This window comes from Rhincodon typus, chromosome 3 (genome assembly GCF_021869965.1).
Source record: "Rhincodon typus isolate 14 chromosome 3, sRhiTyp1.1, whole genome shotgun sequence".
NCBI lineage: Eukaryota > Metazoa > Chordata > Chondrichthyes > Orectolobiformes > Rhincodontidae > Rhincodon > Rhincodon typus.
In genome coordinates, this window is record NC_063334.1 from 22,483,410 (window position 1) to 22,498,851 (window position 15,442).

Sequence of the window (15,442 nt, forward strand, 5' to 3'; positions counted from 1 at the left end):
AAGCCATTAAAACAACTCAGCCACACCTCATTCAACAAGACATAACTTTTTCAATGGTTATAACAGCAAGAATAATAGTGTAAAAAAAACTGAGGTTCATATCAAATCAGTGAGGTCTAATTATTAGACAGTGATGAGGTACATGCTTCATTTTGCTGTTTTAATGACATATTGCAGTGCAATGTCTATGTATATAGGTCTGTACGGCAAGGAAGTATAATATCCCGAACATTAACTAACACAAAAAAGTGATATGGAAAACAATTTCATAACTGGTCCAATTAATAACTGAAGCTAAAAATAAGTTTCAAAACTTTAACCCAATTTAGCTTAATAATTTAGCTTTTGCATGAAAAATTGATCAGAAAAGGCAGAAAGGATGCTATTCGAAACTTTATTAAAAATTGCAAAGCATAGTAAACCTGTTTTGTGGAACAAAATGAGAAGCAAAATAATTTATTTTGATGAAATCCTGAGCAAGTCTTGTGAAATGTGCATAATAGCACTGAATAAAGTTTAAGTATAATTAAAATCTATCGTAAAATATTTATTAACCACACCTTGATTTGATTTATAAGTAAAAGCGATATTCATAAATATTTAAGTAAAAACACATTTATTGAACAAATTAATTTCTTTGGTTCTTTACTAAATTCTAAGCAGCATAAATTAAACAATATATTTGGAAGACTGATCAGAAAAATTACTAAATGTTTTGCATATTGGATAACTGTTGAATAAAAACAATACTCAAGTTCTGTACTCCTAATGACTATTGTATATTTACTACTGATGAAAAATCTGATAAATTATTTCAGTTTTGATTTGGGGATGTGAATGATTGTGTCTTATTATGTAGTTTATTATATGATATGCTTTTTATTAGAAACAACACAAGGTCTAATGAAAAATGTTTCAATTTCTTTCTGTTTATTTTGTAGAATCAAATGCTAAAATAATGTAGAACATTACAAAGCCTATGTGTGTTTTAATTACACAATGGGATTTGGTTTTGTTTGTAACGTAGCTGCCTCAGGTGGAATTACATAAGGCTTTCAGCTTGCTTCTTTTGAGAGCAAGGCATATTCTTCTGCTAGTTTCTCTTTCTCCACTATCTTTTCCAGCATTGCTTCCAGTAAACTTGAAGCACGGGGAAGCTGAAAAAATAAAGAGAATGCATTAGAGCAACAGATTTTGCAAATTCACTTAATTCAATTTCCCACTTAATTCAATCAAATGCAATAGTCTGTCTCAGGATAATAATTAGACAATAACTGAAGTGCAAAGCGACAACACTTTAAGTAAGACCATAAGATATTGGAGCAGAAGACGGCTATTCTGCCCATTGATCTGTGCCGCTATTCAATTAGATATTTGTTGATCTGATAATCCTCAACTCCATATTCCTGTCTTTTCACTGTAATTTTTGATTCGATTACTGATTAAAAACCTATCTCAGCCTTGAATATACTTAACTGCCCAGCCTCAACAGCCCTCAGTGATAAAGAATTCCACAGATTTCACTACCCTTTGAGAGAGAAAAAGTTCTTCCACATTACTGTTGTAAACTGGCAATTCCCGAGTCTGAGATTATGCTTCTGGTCCATGAGTCTCCCACAGGGGATAACAGCTCATTCACATCAGTCTTATCAAGCTCACCAAGAACTTTATACATTTCATTACATTTTACAACTACCACGACCATCAACATTGCTAACATTCTGTTTTCCATCAGGAGAAACACAATGCAAAACGTAGAATTGTACTTTCTGTCCCAAATTAGCCTATATTGCAATTACGTAAATCTCAACAACCATATTATCTTTTACAAAGTTCCTGAAGGATTTTAGTTCCCAAGTGTTTTCAGTAAGTCAGCTATTGAAGATACTTGTCGGCCACTAAGGCATACTTCATTTCTATGGCTGGCTCTCAGTATATTTTAAATGCTGCAACAATAACTCTTTGCAAATTATCTAAATGCTCTACCTAATTACTTTTTAAAAAGTGGTCTCAATTGCATAAGCATTCCAACACTTCCAAGAATTATAAAATTTAATCAAATAAAATAACGGCGCCACAGAAATCATCCTACATTAATTTTACCAGCAAGTAATAATTGTGTGACAACAAATCTGAATTCTGTTCCACATAAAGTTTTACATAATGGAAGTGCCATTATCCATATTCACATATGCTGTCAACATTTTTTGACTTGGCTATGATTCACCAGAAATCACTCAGTTGATTTATTTCACAAAAAGTAAACATAGAAAGCAAAAGTTATGATCTGATTTGCTTAATGCAATCAATGCAGCTCATCATCGCAGAATGATATAAAGTAAAAGCCATGCTTCCTATATCAGTGGGTCATCCTGTTGGAGTTGAATAAGATTAATAATTCTCTTAGTATTTCAAACTTCTTTACATTGGGAAAATATTTCAAAGTTTCCCCTTTAACAGGATGTGGCATTCTTCATTGAGGATGCATCCTGTTCTGGGGAATACCAAGACCAATTTTGCAGACTAAAGTTTTGAAACTCAAGTGCACCTGAAAAATGTTGATCCTGAAATTGGGACAGACCACTTTTCATGACTCTTTCATGGAATATGGTGTCACTGACAAGGCTAGGCATTTGATGCCCATTCCTAAATGTCAACCACAGTGCTAATGGTCTGGAGTCAGATATAGGCCAGACAAAGTATGTGCATACAAATGCAGAAATTATGAGTAGGAGTGGGCCACTTGACAACGATGGCCTGCTACGACATTCAATGAAGTAATGTATAATTTGATTACTTCATATTCCTGCCTGCCGCCAATATCTTTTAACCTTCCCTTGCTCATCAAGAAAGATCTGCGATAACAAGGTGTACAGCTGGATGAATACAGCAGGCCAAGCAGCATCAGAGGAGCAGGAAGGCTGACATTTCGGGCCTAGACCCTTCTTCAGAAAAAAAAAATCAAGATCTGCCCCTGAATAAAAAAAAACAAAAAATTGCTTCCACCTCCTTTTGAGTTCTAAAGACTACAAACCTCTGTGAGAAAGAAAAGTTTTCTCATCTCTATCTTAAATGGGTGGCTCCTACATTGAAATAGTGGCCCCAGCTCCAAATTCTTCCTCAAGAGGAAATATCCTTCCCATATCAACACTGTCAAGACCCGTGTTTCAATCAAATAATCTCTTACTCTTCTAAACTCCAGCAGATATAGGCATAACCTGCTCATTCTTTGCTCATAATACAACCAATGTTCCCTGCAAGTTGTTCTTTGGGTCCATGCATGGTGATCAGCGTGCTAGCATAGCTTATAGCATTGACTTCCAGTTTCGGAAGTTGCTGCCACACATGGATCTCAGAAGCCTACGCAGGAGGGAAGAGAATTAGCAGGAATGTTACCAACCAAAAATAGCAAAAAAACTGCAGATGCTGGAAATCTGAAACAAAAGCAGAAGTTGCTGGAGAAAATCAGCAGCTGTAACAGCATCTGTGGAGAAAAAGCAGAGTTAATGCTTTTGCTCCAGTGACTCTTCTTCAGAATTCAATAGGGTCATTGGACCTGAAACATTTTCTCTGCTTTCTCCATAGATGCTATGAGACCTGTTGAGTTTCTCCAGCAATTTCTGCTTTTGTTTCAAACGTCCTTTGAACTGTTTCCAATGCATGTATATCGTTCGTTAAATAAGAAGACCAACACATAGAAATATAGAAAATAGGAGCAGGTGTAGGCCATTTGGCCCTTCAGGCATGCACCGCCATTCAATATGATCATTCCACTCAGTATCCCATTCCCGTTTTCACCCCTTTGATTCCTTTAGCCTTAAGGAACTATATCTAACTCTTTCTTGAAAACATTCAATGTTTTGGCCTTAACTGCTTTCTGTGGCAGAGAATACCACAGGCTTACCACTCTCTGGGTGAAGGGATTTCTCCTCATCTCAGTCCTAAATGACCTAGCCTGCATCCTCAGACTGGAACCTTGGTTCTGGACTCCCAGGTCATCAGGAACATCCTTCCTGTATTTGCCCTGTCTATGAAATCCTCCCTCAGTCTTTTAAATTTTAGTGAATAACAATAACCGAACTGGTCTCACATCATTCATCAGGCTTGCCATCCCAGGAATCTGTCTTGTAAAGCTTTACAGCGCTCCCTTCATTGCCAGAACATCCTTCTTCAGATAAGAAGACCAAAACAGCACACAATATTCCAGGTGTGGTTTCACCAAGGCCCTGTACCATTGCAGCAATACATCCCTACTCTTGTACTTGAATTCTCTCACTATGAAGGCCAACACACCATTTGCTTTCTTTACTGCCTGTTGCACCTGCGTACTTAGTTTTGGCAATTGGGTACAAGAACACCGAGGTCTTGTTACACCTCTTCCCAATCTATTGCCATTCAGACAATAAGCTGCCTTCTTGTTTTTGCTCCCAAAGTGGATAACCTCACATTTATCCACATTATACTTCGTCGACCAAACATTTGTCCACTTACTTGTCCAAATCACACTGAAACATCTGTGTCATCTCCTCATAGCTCACCACCTCACCCAGCTCTGTGTCATCTGCAGATCTGGAGATACTACATTTAGTTCTTTCATCCAAAACTTTAATATATATTTTGAATAGCTTGGGTCCAAGCACTGCTCCCTGTGATACCCCACTAGTCACTGCCTGCCACTCAGAAAAACACCCGTTTATTTCTACTCTTTTTTTCCTGTCTGCCAATGAGTTCTCTCTCCATGTCAGTAGACTACCCCCAAATCTCATGTGCTTTAATTCTACATGTTAATATCTCATGAGGTACCTTAACAAAACCTTCTGAAAGTAAACCCCCCATCTCCCAATCCAGTCTATAAAACTTTGAAAGATGACCTCCAATGCATCCACTATTTCTAGGGTCACTTCCTTAAGTACGCTGGGATTTAGATTATTGGACACAGCGGATTTATCAATGGATTTATTGGGCTTTAATGCCATCAATTGCCCCAACACCATTTCCCTACTAATACTGATCTCATTCAGTTCTTCCCTCTCACTAGAGCTGGTGTTCCCCAACATTTCTGTGCATTATTTGTATCCTTCTTTGTGAAGACTGAACCAAAATATGTGTTTAATTGGTCTGCCATCTTTTTGTTCCCAATGATAACTTCTCCTGTTTCTGGCTGTAAGGGAGCTACATTTGTCTTCACTGATCTTTTTGTCTCCAAATACTGACATAAGCTTTTATAATCAGCTTGCATGTTCCTCGCCAGATTACTCTCATACTCTATTTTCCCCCTTAATTAATCTCTTTGTCCTCCTTTGCTGAATCTAAACTGCTACCAATCCTCAAGTCTACTCATTTTTTGACCAATTTATATGCCTCTTCCTTGGATCTAGTACAATCCTCAATTTCTCTTGTTAACCTTGGTTGGGCCATAGTTGATGCAGTTCCTCTATTCCTCTTTAAATGTATGCCATTGCCTATCCCTTTAATTAACATTCCCCAATTTATCATAGCCAGCCTGTGCTTCATTCCATTGTAGTTTAACTTAATTAGATTTAGGAACATAGTCTCAGAATAAACAATGTTGTTCAAACTTAATGAAGAATTCTATCATATAAAGGTCACCCTTCTTCAAAGGGTCTCATGCAACTAGACTGTCAATTATTCCTTTCTCATTTTATCACAGTCTAGGATGCCTGTTCTCTAGATGGTTCCTCAACATACTGATCCAGAAAACCATCACGTACACACTTCAGGAAATCCACCTCTAAGGCATTGTTACGGATTTAATTTGCCCAATTATATGTAGATTAAAGTAGCCCATAATTACAGCTGTACTTTTATTGTTTGCATTTGTAATTTCCTGTTTAATGCCTTCCACAACGTTATCACTACAGTTTGGGGATCAAAACACAACCTCCACTAGCATTGTCTACCTCTTCAGGTCTCTAAGCTTTATTCATACAGATTCCACTTCACCGGAGCTGATGTATTTCCGCACTAATATGCAAGTTTCCTTTTTACCCAGCAATGCTGCTGAAATAACTCCACGGAGGCTGGTATCCCATCACTAAGTCACCCTTTATTTACACATGGAGATCCATGATGCTGATCCAGCTCTCTCAGAGACTGCTCTGAGAGTGAACAGGATGTCTGACACCTCCCTGCCAGCCAGGGCTCCCCGACTGGACCACATTAACAGTCCCAATCAGGGAACTCATATTCTATGATGTTAAACGGGTTTACCTTGTTACAATTACCACAACCTTCCCCGTCTGAGTCTAAGGACATTGGCTGTTTCTTTTTTTTTTGTAGCTCCTCCTGGGGCATTTTAGCATTGGGTCAGGTTCCTCCAACTCTGCCTCTATTATGGGCAGTGTGTAAAACACAGTAGCTCGCCTCTTGGACCCAAAGGCCTCAGAAGAAATTCATTTTCTTCTTCAGGCAGCAAAGGCATTGAGGCAGCGAGATCTATCGCGTCCATCGCAGATTCCAAGGTATCTTCAATGCTTGACAGAGAAGGAGAACCCACGGGTTCTGGAATAGTTGGAAGGGCTGTCGAGGAGCCGGACAGGTTTTGCTCCTGCGTTGTTTGAGGGTTTGTAGCTGTTAAATTGTCCAAGTGCTTGTTCAGGAGCTACCCGAACTTTATATGACATGACGTCGCATCGCATCTTACCCATGCAGGGCCATTCCTACACCAAACTTCATCCCCCGAAGTAAACTGTCTCTCTTGCTTAGTGGAGTCTTGTGTCCGACATTGGTGTTCCTGATGCCATTTCAGCCATCTTCCCAGGTCCGGCATGATCAGATTTAACCTGGTTTGGAGTCTTCTCACCATTAGCAACTTTGGTGGAGCTATCCCCGTAGTTGCATGAGGGGTGGTCCTATAATCAAATAGGAACCAGGACAGTTTGGTATCTAGTGAAGGTCTAGGCTGTTTCTTTAAGCCTGGCTTCAAAGTTTGGACTGCTCTTTCTGCCAGACCAGTGATGATAGATGGTATGGAGCTGTCCTTATATGTTGAATTCTAGCTTAGGAAAAACTCAAAATTCCCTGCTGGTAATTGATGGCCCATTAACTGTGACCAACACTTCTGGGTGTCCATGTATTGTAAAAGATGTGCGCAGTTTTTCTATCGTCATCCCCATGTTTGACGAATGAACTCTGTGCACATCCAGCACTTTTGGTGGGCGTCCACAATAACTAAGAACATTGAGCCCCATGAAAAGACCTGTATATGCGGTGTAACCCAGTCCAGGGTTTATCCAGCCATTCCCATGAATGTGGGGGCGCTACTGGCAGTAATTTTTGTCCTGGTTGGCACAATGAGCACTGCCCCATCAACGCAGTTATGTCTGTATCCAATCTTGATCTCCGGACATAACTCGTCGCCAACATCTTAATTTTGAAAACTCCCGGATTACCCTAGTGGAGTTCAGCCAGCATCTAGTGGCGATCTTTGCTCAGGACAATTACTCTTGCTCCCAGTAATAATATGCTATCCTCTACTGGGATCTGGTCTTGCTGGGTTCAAAAAGGTTTTAATTCTGTTTGCCCTCTGGCTTCCCCCATCCCCACCAGCTGTTTCAGTTTTGCCAGGACCAGGTCATTCTGTGTCCAAGGTCTGATGTTATCAGCTGTGACTGGAAGTGTGTCCAGAAAATTTAAAACCATTATGGACTCCTTCAGTGGCGGTACCACAATTGCTGTATCTTACAGCAAGAGGCAACTCAATGCATCCGCATTTGCTGCTTGGCCTCCCGAATCATGTTCCAACTTGTAATTATACACACTTAGTATGAGAGCCCACTGCTGAATTTGGTCTGAAGCTATGGGCAGCACTACCTTATCCGCTTTAAGTAGACCTAACAAGGGTGTGTGGTTCGTTATTATTACAAATTTATGTCCATAAAGGTGTTGGTGGAACTTCCTGACTCCAAATATGACCACCAAAGCTTACTTCTCTATCTGGGCATATTTACACTCTGCATCAGCCGAACTCCTGGATGCATATGCTGTTAGGCATTCCTCTCCATTGGGTCACCTATGAGGTTATACTAACTCAATGCTGTACAGGGAGGCATCGCATAACAATACCAGATCTAGCTTGGGATCATAGCGTGCCAACACCTTAGAGGATAATAGCTGTTTCTTCACTTCCCTGAAAACTATGGCTTGGCAACACGACCATTTCAAAGGCTCACCCTTTTTTAAAAGGTAATGCAAAGGTGCCAGGATGAAGGCCAGGTTACGTATGAATTCTGTAAGAATTCTGTAAATCTGTAATAATTCATCAGCCCAAGGAAAGACACAAGCTCCGGTTCAGATGTGGGAGCCTATGATTGCCCTCATTTTATCTTCCAATGGGTGTAACCCATTCTTGTCAACTCTGTAGCCCATGTAGATCACTTGGGGTGCCTGGAACACACAATTTTTCCCTTGTAAGGCATATGCCCACCTGGGAGAAATGTCCAAGGCCTATGTCTAAGTTCTCAAAGTGCCCCTTATTAGTCTTCCCTGCTTTTAACACATTGTCTAGTTAAATGGTGATCTGGGATAGACCTTGAAAAATGTTCACAATTGTCCGGCAAAAAATTGCACAGGCTGACAATACCCTAAATGGTGCTCTCACATATTGTTAAAAACCCTGATGTGTATTAATTTGAGCATACTTCTGGGAATCCTCATCTAACCGCAATTGCAAGTATAAATGGCTCATGTCCAGCTTCGTGAAGGACAGCTCCCCCTGCCAGCTTTGCACATGAATCGCGAGGGATTGGGTATTTATCCAGCTGCGAGAAGTAGTTTACCGTTTGTTTAAAAACTCCACAAAGGCAAACTGACCTCTCAGGCTTTACAAACTGCACTGATTTGATGATTCCTTCACTTTACAGCCTCCTGATATCTGCCTCTACTTTTGCCACTAAGGCAAATGGTATTGGGCAGGACTTGCAGAATCATTGAATGTTTCCTGATCAACATGCAAGGCGACCTTGGCTCCTTAGATAGTCTCTGGACCGTCCTAAAAAACTTTCAGGTATTTAATTAGGACTTCACTCAGGCAGCCATTTTCTAATTGATAAATGTTGAGCCAGTCTAGATGATTTCTTTTTCAACCCCTCATCTCGGGAATCAATCCAGTGAACCTCCTCCCAATGGGCTCCAATATAAGTACACTGTCCCTCAAGTAAGTAAGTAAGAGGATTTACTACAATCAAGTAGAGTGTATTTCATTACTCTCCTGACTTATGCCTTCTAGTTGATGAGTTGGCTTTGGCGAGTGTCTGTATTGTCACAAAGTATTAAAGTAACTTCATGTTCTTTGAAACACTACAAGCTTCAACAACTTTAAAACTTATTTATCAGGAAGAAAATTTATTCTACTTTCCTGAACTATTAATCTACTGCAACTAGAACATATCAAGGCCTGGTGAATGGAAGAGAAAAGTAATCAGAAACTGGGATAACACATATCCAGCAAAGGAAAACAAAGTTATTCCTTAATGTTATTGTCTCAATAAACATTCAAATGGGAAAAATGCTGTAATGCCAAAATTTATCACTTAAATGTCTGAACTGATGTTTTATGAATTTACAGACGAGCATTTGCCTTATGATCTACAGTACGGGAAGGATGTTATTAAACTGGAAATGGTGTGCAGAAGGTTTACAAGCACGTTACTAAGACTGAAACGTTTGAGTTATAAGGAGAGGCTGGCTGGGCTGGGATTTATTTTCCTGGAGCTTAGAAGGCCGAGAGGTGACCTTATAGACATTTATAAAATCATGAGGGGGCACAGATAAGGTGGATAGCTAAGGTCCTTTTCCCAGGGTAGGGCAGTCCAAAACTAGAGGTCTTAGGTTTAAGGTGAGAGGGAAAAAATTTAAAAGGAATTTGAGGGGCAACATTTTCACAGTGTAGTGCATATATGGAACAAACTGCTAGAGGAAACGTAGAAGTGGGTACAATTATGACATTTAAAAGACATTTGGACAGGTACATGGAGAGGAAAGGTTTAAAGGGATATGGGCCAAATGCTGGCAAATGGGGCTGGTTCAGTTTAGGAAATCTAGTCAGCGTGGACGAGTTGGGCCGAAGGATCAGTTTCTGTGCTGCATGACTCTACATGAACAAACGATGCACTGACCTCAACGTGGATTTGCTGTTTTCAATAAATATGTGGAATGTGGATCAAGATTCTAGTATAGTGGCAAATAACTGGAAAATCTTAGCTTCCATCTCCAACTGATATAGTAAAACTCTCGATATGCACACATAAAGCACAAAACCTGAGCATAAAGAATGAGTTTTGTTTTTGACAAGTTAGCAATATAGGGTCAAGAGGAAACCACTCAGCTCCTCAAAAAATAACCTGATGATAGTGTAGAAAACCTTGTCATCCAAACAAAAATCCTGTTCCCAGAACCACAGACCACTGGAGGATAGTACACTATTTTTTCATTGTCCTTTGTATGAAAACGTGTATCCCAATTTCACTGCCAAATGGGCTAGCTTCACTTGTAAGATTGTGTCCCTTGCTCTGGATTCCTTGACCAAGGGTAATAGTGTCTCTGTATCTACCGTATTAAATCTTTTCTTAATTTAAAAACCTCAATTAAGTCACCCCTTCAACCTTCAAAACATTTTGACTTCCATAACTCTACCATATAAAAGGAAAAATCAACTCTCGTAAACCAATGAAATTTTTCCTTAAACTTGAAAATAAAATCAAAAGTCAAATGTAACATTTACAGAAATTCATTCAGATTAAACTAGAAATTAAAATATGAAGTCAAAATTCTATTTGTTAAATCACCTCCAGAGGGCGACAGTCCTAAGTAAATAACACCAGAAAGCAGAAGTTCCACATTATAGATGACAATGTGACTAATTCCACATGACATTCTGTCTTGGGGTTACGTTCCATTTCTAATACCTTTCAGAACAGTCACTCCTGCTAACGACTTATAGATGGAGAAATGAATTTCATTAAGTCCCATGCTCATCATTAACATGACCACAATTGCTATATACCTGCTTAGTCTCCCATATCAGTCCACAAATAATACTCATCACTTCCTAGCAGAAGGCATTAGTGCAGTAACGAATGATAACATAACCTTGACATAGTCCGAGTGACAGAGTCCAAAAAATAACAATAAAAAGTGAACAAAAATAAGTCCACTGCTGGGCAATTGTACATGTCTTATTGAACTATTCCTGATTTAATCATCTTCTTAATGGCATGATTTGCAATAACACTTCATCTTTCAAGTGCTATTCATCCTTACTTGCCAGATCAATAAAGTATGTTACTGCCGTCTCCAGGGCACATCCACATTACAGTAATTTGTTCTTTGTTCCTGAAAATAATGTGTTAACAAGACTTTTTTTTCCCCACACAAGTTGTGCTATTTATATTTATATTCTTGACACTGTTTGCAATTATCATTGACTGGTTAAGTAGAACAACAGCTGCGAGAAGGCTATCATATTATTCTGGTTTTCTTTTAATTGATCATGAAAATTATGCAATGCTTGAAATCAAAATGCCCTGAGGAAAATATCTTTGATTTGCTTTTAATTCAAAAGAAGTTGCCCTTGTAAAGATAGCTGTGTGTGTGTGTGTGTGTGTGTGTGTGTATGAACAAAAGGAGTAGGCTGCATTGGGATTGCGGTAGCTGACCATAAAATGTGAAAATGCAGTAAATTCAGGAGATCTGTTGTATTATTGCAACATTTTTTCTCTATGGCCAAAGAATTTAGGTAATCTCATCAAGTTATTTTAAAACAGGAAATATATTTCATTTGAGAAGATTTAATTGCTGTGTAGTTGCTAACATTGCAACTCACAAATGCTGTATGGATCCAGAGTATAAAGCTCACCAACAGCCTGGCAGATGGGACTATCATTTATTCAACAGTATTCTCCTATAAGTGACATCTCTATAAATTCATAAGAAGAGGAGTGAAACAGACAGAGAATGGGAGAAGGTAATGGGGAGTAGTGCAGAGAAGGGGATGGGGCAAACAAGATGGGAGGGAAACAGGAGGAAGGCAGAGTAGCAAGAGGGGCACATGGAATAATTTTGTCTCAGGCTGGGGTTCAACGAGTAGCAACGTCCCATTTATTTTCTCATTTAGGGACAAAAACATTAAAGGGTAGAATGTCCATTCAGATTGATTTTGATTAAGAAGCCAGAAAATGCACAAGTACTTCTGTTTCTTGTTCTGTGGTGCTGCTTACTGACTGAATGGGACAGTGGAGGGTAGCCAATATTGCACTCATTAAATGAGTGCGTGGGAGAGGGTGGTGTGGGGATGGAGAAACTATTCATATCACTGGATGGGGAGGAGCTATCCAGTGCTACACCTAGGGTGCTTGGTGGTGGAGGGTAGAGAGGCTAACAGAAATGTCACACTTACTGAGTTACGGGGTGGGGGTTCATGTTCGTGGTGGTGGAAGGGCAGTCACACCCATCAAGAGGCAGGTGTGTAGGCGGGGAGGGGGGAGAAAAAAGTTTTCTTTTTAGTGTATCACATTGCAATATATTTTATCGCATTCTTGATTGCTGCTGGCATCAGTTTTTGGTGATGCAATAGCTTTCATTACGTTGTGCTCCCAGCAAACAGGTGTTCTGGTCCTTGTTAAAATATTCTACAATGAGAGGGCCCTGACTTTTGAAAATCAATGTGGCAAGGGTGATAGAGACAGGAACCCTCATCATATTTAAAACATTCTTGAATATGCACTTGAAATGCTGTTGCGTGCAGAGCTATGGATCAAGAGGTGAAAAGTAGATAAGGCTAAACAGCTGTCTTCAGTTGTCACAAATAACATGTGGCCTCCTCCTATGCTGAAAGTATATAAGATTCTTCATTAGGACTAAAGGAAAGATATTTTTATCTAGGGTTCTTTCCTTAACAGGCATGGAACAAATGGCAGCATTTCAACGTTCACTAAGTATATTTATAATGTATTGATTCTGAGAAGTTTAAATTTTACCGTTAATATTTTCTTCCACAAAGACAGAGTGATTTGGTCAAATGCACATATTGCTTTGTAGCATTGCTAGCTGTGTGGCTTTGTGCAAGGGAATATTACACTGATGTTCCAATGCATCATAGATGCTACTTTCACTGGAAGGTTAAAGAATATTTACTCACTCTCCTACACTTCGCGATTCTGAATGTTTACTGTGTGCCTGCACTGCCCGCAATAGATAAAGAAGCTCTTTTTCTCATCTGATTCCTCATTAGGATGTAATGCTTGAAGCTGAGTTGCTCACGTATTATTTCCTTCTACAGAATATGTTAAACTTATTTGACCAAGTACCACAAATAATGCCAAACAGCCATGTCAGAAGGGGCACAAGGAAAGCACTCATGACATCTTGTCCGTTGGTGACAATATTCTGTTTCTAAACTTTTGGAAAGAAAAAGGAATTTAGAAAGAGTTCTTTTAAGAATATCCTGAAAGTTCAACAGAAGCTGCTTTGTGAGGCCACTTTGGCATTTTCTCATGCAAACTTTGTAAATCGTGAAGACACATTTGGGTCACTGTTGGAAACTAAATTTATCCAGTGAAATCAATTAGCCTTTTAAAAGGGACAAAACAAGATGAAATCACAAGCCCATTATACCATCAGATCTGCATCCTCGTAAATATCAGCTTCCATCTTCAGGACGGCACTTTTAAAGAGGTATTGTCTTAAGACAATGAGAAAAGCAAATCAAACAAAAACAGAAATTGCTGGAGAAACGCAGCAGGTCTGGCAGCACCTGTGGAAAGAAAACAGTGCTTGCCACACCTATTACAGGTATGACGTGCATGGTGTCACGTAACAACATATCAATTCCTTGACTGTCCACCATCATAAGCCGCCTGCTTTGCTCTCTGCTCTAAAAAGAAATGCAAGCTGCAGAGGCTGGCAGTCTGTAACAAAATACAAAAGACTCATGCACTTGAAAAGCAAAGTGACCCACAAGTGTTTGGCATCATCCACTAATGCAATAAAGTGAATGTGCGCTAAAAGGCAAACTAACAGCTGTAAGAACAAAGCAACCTGGCAGACGCATGTAAGCTAAAGGAGTCCTTGAATTCCAAAGTAGTGCTAAAGGGCTGAAGTATTATGTGAGTTGGTCAAAAAGCAGGCATAATGATGTAGTGAAGCTGATGGTTTGCCAACACCAACTCGTGTAGATGAAGCATCGAAATGAATGATGGTCATGGAGGTGCGGTGACACTGTCACAGAGAAGCACTTGCATGGTGGCTGAAGCCACGCATATGGTGAGCTGCAGCCATGTCAAGAATTTGCGCTGTCTGGATTCTTACATTGGAAATGGCATATAAACAAGGTGAGCTGGGTCTTTAATGAGATGAGAATACATTGAAATAAGGTAGTGGCCATTCAATGAGAGAATCTGACATTGCTATTACGGCTTTAGGGAAAAAATTTTCTGGTGGTTGATTATTTTCATTATGGCTGTATTTTCCCACCGCTTATTCTACAGCAGGGAGGGAAAAGTTCTGCCTGCTGTTTAAACTGGGAAAGGACATTTTCTAGAATGTGCAGAAAAGTAACCAAAAAGAATTGTTCATGGCATATGGGTAATGATAGAGAGGTCAACATTTATTGCATACCCCTAAATATCTCAAAAGAAGGTGGTGGTAAGCTGCCAACTTGAACCTCTGAAGTCCACGTGGTGTAGGTACTGATCCATGTTGACAGGTTGCGAGCTCCAGGATTTTGATCCAGTGACCGCAAAGGAATGCACCATTATTTCAAGTTAGGCTAGCAAGAGGGAATTTGCAAATGGTAGTGTTCCATAGGAACTTAGGAAAGATGAGGAGTAGGCCATTTGGCTAATAAAACATGCTCCACCCTTCTATCACTTCTAGGTAATCTTATATCTCAATGCCAACATCATAAGATTCATTGATAGCTTGAAAATCTAAAAATCTTTTGTTCTCTCTCTTGAATATACTCAATGCCAGGATCTCCATAGCCCTTTGGGGTAGTGAATTCCAAAGATTTAGCACCCTCTTAGTGAAGAGGTTCTTCTTCATCTCAGTCCTAAATGGCCTATCTCTATTTTGAGATTGTGTCCTCTGATTCTAAGTGCCCTAGCCATAGGAAACATCCTGTTGAGCCCTAGACAAATTCAGTATACCTCAATTATATCACCTCTCATTCTTCTAAACTCGGGAGAAGTTAGGTTCAGTTTCCTCAATGGACAATCCAACCATCCCAGGGAACATTTGTCACACTCATTCTATGGCAAGTACATTTTTCTTTAGGTAAAACTGAACACAATAGACCAGGTGCAGTCTCACCAAGGTTTGACACAATTATAGCAATACCTCTTTTCTCATGCAGCCATATTTTCTTCCAAGCTTTCAGGAACTTGGTCCAAATGTTTTAGAAGATTTTTGACCCTCTAGCCCTCAC

The 15,442-nt window shown here is 39.5% G+C and overlaps 1 protein-coding gene across 1 annotated transcript in view; it reads right to left on the bottom strand.

Moving 5' to 3' along the window:
• Positions 1-913: 913 nt before the first annotated feature.
• The window catches only part of LOC109936206 (centlein-like), a 211,266-nt gene continuing 196,737 nt past the window's right edge, over positions 914-15,442 (bottom strand). Inside the window, exon 10 of the mRNA XM_048595425.1 lies at positions 914-1,157. Coding sequence (XP_048451382.1) covers positions 1,056-1,157 — 102 coding nt within the window. The 3' untranslated portion in view covers positions 914-1,055. The remainder of the gene's footprint in view (positions 1,158-15,442) is intronic.